This window comes from Zingiber officinale, chromosome 3A (assembly GCF_018446385.1).
Source record: "Zingiber officinale cultivar Zhangliang chromosome 3A, Zo_v1.1, whole genome shotgun sequence".
Classification (NCBI taxonomy): domain Eukaryota; kingdom Viridiplantae; phylum Streptophyta; class Magnoliopsida; order Zingiberales; family Zingiberaceae; genus Zingiber; species Zingiber officinale.
The window spans coordinates 131,771,705-131,776,151 of record NC_055990.1 but is presented as its reverse complement, the minus strand read 5'-3'; the positions used below and the strand labels follow the sequence as shown (position 1 = coordinate 131,776,151).

General features: G+C 35.3%; 1 protein-coding gene across 1 annotated transcript; it reads left to right on the top strand.

Moving 5' to 3' along the window:
- The first annotated feature begins 291 nt into the window (after nucleotides 1-291).
- Nucleotides 292-708, top strand: LOC122054040 (outer envelope membrane protein 7-like). The gene has a single exon (XM_042615888.1). It carries the CDS (start codon nucleotides 345-347, stop codon nucleotides 579-581), a length of 237 nt encoding a protein of 78 aa, XP_042471822.1. The 5' UTR covers nucleotides 292-344; the 3' UTR covers nucleotides 582-708.
- Nucleotides 709-4,447: the final 3,739 nt, after the last annotated feature.

The following is a 4,447-nucleotide window of genomic DNA, read 5'->3' as shown; positions in this document are numbered from 1 at the left end:
ATTGGTACTACGTCAAATAATGAGGGACTAAATTAGAAATTATCCAACAAGACAAAGGTCACTTCCACCGGTTAAACAAATCTTCTCGTTTATTTTAACGGGGATTTAGACAGAAGGATCAATTTGGGAAAACGTTCAAAAATTGGAGGATTAAATTTGATCAATTGAAAAATTAGGGACGGAATCAGCACCACGTTAAATAACGAGGGACGAAATTGAGAATTAACCCAATTTTAAATATTGTAAATTTATTCTCCGATCTAATTTGTCATCCACTTGTTAAATAGACCTTTTTTTTCCAGAGAAACCCCAACGAGACTGCCTGCTACGATCAGATCGGAGAGATGGCAGCCATAACAACCGCGGTGGTGGCGATAGCGGCGGTCATCCTGGGCTGGATCACCATCGAGATCGCCTGCAAGCCCTGCCTCGAGCAAGGCCGCAACGCCATCGACCGAGCCCTCGACCCCAACTACGACCCCGACTCGGCCCATAACCCCTCTCCTGCCGCCGCCAACGAGCCCCTTCTCCGCGACGACCAACCCGCCCCCTCTGCTCCGCCGGCCCCCAAGATCGCCTGACCAGAGTGGGAATTTGCGATCTGTAGTGTCTTATGTAAGATTGGTTTCCTTACTTATTACCAATGGGTGTAGATCCACATTTTCTTTGCTTGATCTTGATGTTATTTGGTTCGAAGATTTTTATGAATCTATAATCTGAATCGAACCCGCTTTTGATTTCAAGAATCATGGATGTAACTCCATCAATTCAATGTTCAGCGGAAACAAAAATGCGATTTTGGTGGTTCGACAAGTGCGGTGCAATAGTTAGGGCAGAGTCGTACCGATCAGTGAAGAATGCACGATGCTGCCAGCCGTCATCTTCTTGATCGCCAACACCTTCCACCTCGATAGGGCTTTTCTTCTTCCATACCCTCCATCTCTTGTGGCATGTCATCTTCTCCATTGTAAACTCGCACAAATTCAACCACCAGATTCACGGCTTGGCGCAGTTTTATCGAGAGTGCTGTTGCTGCTTCCCCCTGTATATGTTTCGTAGACCTTCCTGTAACTTCCTTCGCCTGATGGAAGACAACAATGAGATCCTGAACAACAATTCAGACAAGCAGGTGTTGTGTTCGATACATGCTCTAAACCGTAGGAATAAGATAGAAATGTCACGGCAACAAAAGAAGAGTATACGTCAATGCACAAATCAATACAAGAAAAACAAAGAATAGGAAAATAAGTTTGGTGTTCTGTCTCATTGGCTTTATCATCAATTATATTATTATTTATATTTAAATAAATTTTATCAAATCAAATTTTTTTCATAATTTTGTATCGTCTAATTTAAGCATTTCTTTATTGTTTAAGTACATATTTGTATCATCTTAAATATATTTTTCAAAATTTTTCTTAATAGATGTAACCTTATTTTTTTATCTAATGTTGTTATTTTTTTATCCTGTCCATCCTCGTATGTTTGTACATTCACCTTAACATTGTTACCTTTACAGCTCTCATTTTCTGTTTATGTGCTCGAGTTATTATTTTTTTGGGTCCTTTGCTTCCTCATTTGATTTATATATTTTTTCATAGTTTTGTATCGTTTAGTTTAAACATTTCTTGATCATTTAAGTACATATGTATATTATCTTAAATGTGTTTTTCAAAGTTTTTCTCAATAGATGTAACCTTAATTTTCTATCTAATGTTGTTATTTTTTTTATCCTATTCATCCTCGTATGTTTGTACATTTACCTTAACATTTTTATCTTTACAATTCTCATTTTCTATTCATGTGCTCGAGCTATAGTTCAAGTCTAATTGCTATTTTATAGAATTCTCTTTAAGTTTTAGAGATATTTCATAATCACAAAGAACATATTATATTCTCCTATATTTCAACTATTTTATTTGTATGATATATAAAATATCTCTCTCAATATTTGAAAATAATTTTAAATATTTAAACTTTTAAATTACTAATAACTCGTCATCTTCTGTCATAACAATATCTTATTGTGCTAATATTATTAAATTTAAATTTCATATATTTCAATTGTCTCGTATAATTCATCGTCAAGATTTATTGTACATTACATCATAAATCATATAGATAATTGTCTCATTGAACCTAACAATAGCTAGGTACACCAAGAAAGTCTATTTTGTCGTAGGATTAGTAATACTGGACTGCATAGATTAGCGATATCACATTTTACTCTCATAAAATGTCCTCTTAAATAAATTGATGAGGACATTTGCTTTAACTAGCATAGAATCATGAATCTTAAACATGCATTATATGACAAACATCAACATATTGGTTAGGGTTATGAAAGAAAAAAAATACTAGGATATTGGGGTGGATACTCAAAACACGACCGCATCATATGTCTCTAACGGCAAGATGAGAAAAGGACTTGAGAGAGACGGGTACAGAGGAAGGGAAGAGTAAAGAAGGAGAAGAAAAAGATCTTTCTCTCGATTAAATAAATGATTTAATCTTAAAAATTGAAATTTCTAGAGAGAAGAGAGAGAGGGATGGGTATAATTGTAGTAAACGGTGGTTACGATCATCGTAAGCATCCCTCACAATCTGTCTTGAAGTTTTGTGAAAGGAGATAAATCACGAGATCAACTTATAGTCGACTGTCAAATAGCTAGGGGTGAGAGGAATTTTTCTCCGAAAGCATGCGTCGATCGGAAATTGATCTCTATACTATTATAATAAATTTGTCACCCTCTAGTCAACTAGTCATCGTGAGAAAAAAGAGTAAAAAGGAAGAAAAGAAAACATTTCTCTCTCTCTTCCCTCCTTTTTTTAATCGATTAAATAAATTATTTAATCTCAAAATTAAAATTTCTTAAAAAGATTTGTGATGATGAAACAGTTTCCGCATGTGGTTATCTATATTTATGCCAAATTTCATATTCTCCCTAGAAAGGAAATTATCTAATTTTCATTAGAAATTACATATCAACAGATTTGTTTATCGTGCCAATCAATTTGAATCACTTTTGCATCATGATAGATCTAAGAATTCTTTAATCTCCAAGGATAATTTGGAAAACAACCCTACGACTGGAGAATTTATCAACATAGAATGCAATAATTAACACAAACTTCCATTGTTGCATACGAATGGAGGATTTAGAGCAATAATTTGTGTCGGCTTGTAGGAAGAGACAATGGCGAAAATAGGCTTTCAAAAGGATGACTACTTGTATAAGTTCATGAAAGAGTAATTACACGACACATGCCCTCGGGAAAAAACTCCTCCCACCCCCTAGCCACTTAGAGATCAACTATAAGTTGATCCCACGATTTACCTCCCTTCATATAACATAGGGATGACGTAATCACATTTTGCTACAATGAAAGAGCAATTACTCTTGATTTAAGAATCAAGAAGAAAGAAATTTTCAACATCAAGTGGCAAACCCATGATTTACTCCCTCTGTTAATATTAGCCCTAGTACCAATTATGAGATGATTGTAAATGACTCATTTTGTATCATATATCATTATTAATAAAAAGGCAAAGGTGGTTATTATATTTATTTCAGTTTAGTACCAATTAAATAAGTATAATAATGCCCTTGGGTAGTATGTTCTTATCTACAGTATATCAATTGGTTGAATTGATAGTGAGATATTATAAAGAACACTACTCTTAACTGTTCCTAGTCGAGCATTAATATACAAGGATAATATTAATGCGTTGAGACTAGCATGTAGGTCAACGGATGACTTGATCTCACAAGTCATAGATATGAGATATCAGGTTGACACATAGGTATATATTATAGAATATATACTGAATGACCCGCCATGAGAATGTTTCATGGATCGTCATATGAGTGCCATAAATATTCTCATGTGACTATTGGTATGAATAGTCCTTAGACCTGAAGTTACTACGGTTCCCTACATAAAGAGTTGTATATTTTGGTATCGTCAAACGTCACCCGTAACAGGGTGGACTATAAAGTCGATCACTGGGTATACAATAAATTATGCGGAGGGATGTGAGTGATGTAGATGGGATCTATCCCTTCCATATAACGGAAGCAATATCTATGGGCCCCTTGATTAGTAAGACACAAGAAAGCATGGACATGCGTAAATAAGTCAATATGAGATATTGAGCTTATTTGATTGAGTGTAGTCGGGCAAGGCCATGCTTTCTTGGAGATCAAGAAACACAAAGATTGATAAGAGGATGGCACGGTCTATGCCTCATTGATCAATCTAGATAACAAGGATAGAGGGACCAAGTCATACAAGATAACAGTCATGGACAGGTTAGGTCGAATCTCAACTTTCTAGTCACTTGGGTAGCAATGATGCCTTGCTAGATGCCACTCATTGTTTATGTATCACAAATGTTGATTTGGATACATTGCCAATGTTACGAGAGTCTATAGGTCACACACAA

What these genes read in the sequence shown, in the direction of transcription:
- LOC122054040 (XM_042615888.1), top strand. Translation starts at nt 345, where the DNA reads ATGGCAGCCATAACAACCGCGGTGGTGGCGATAGCGGCGGTCATCCTG.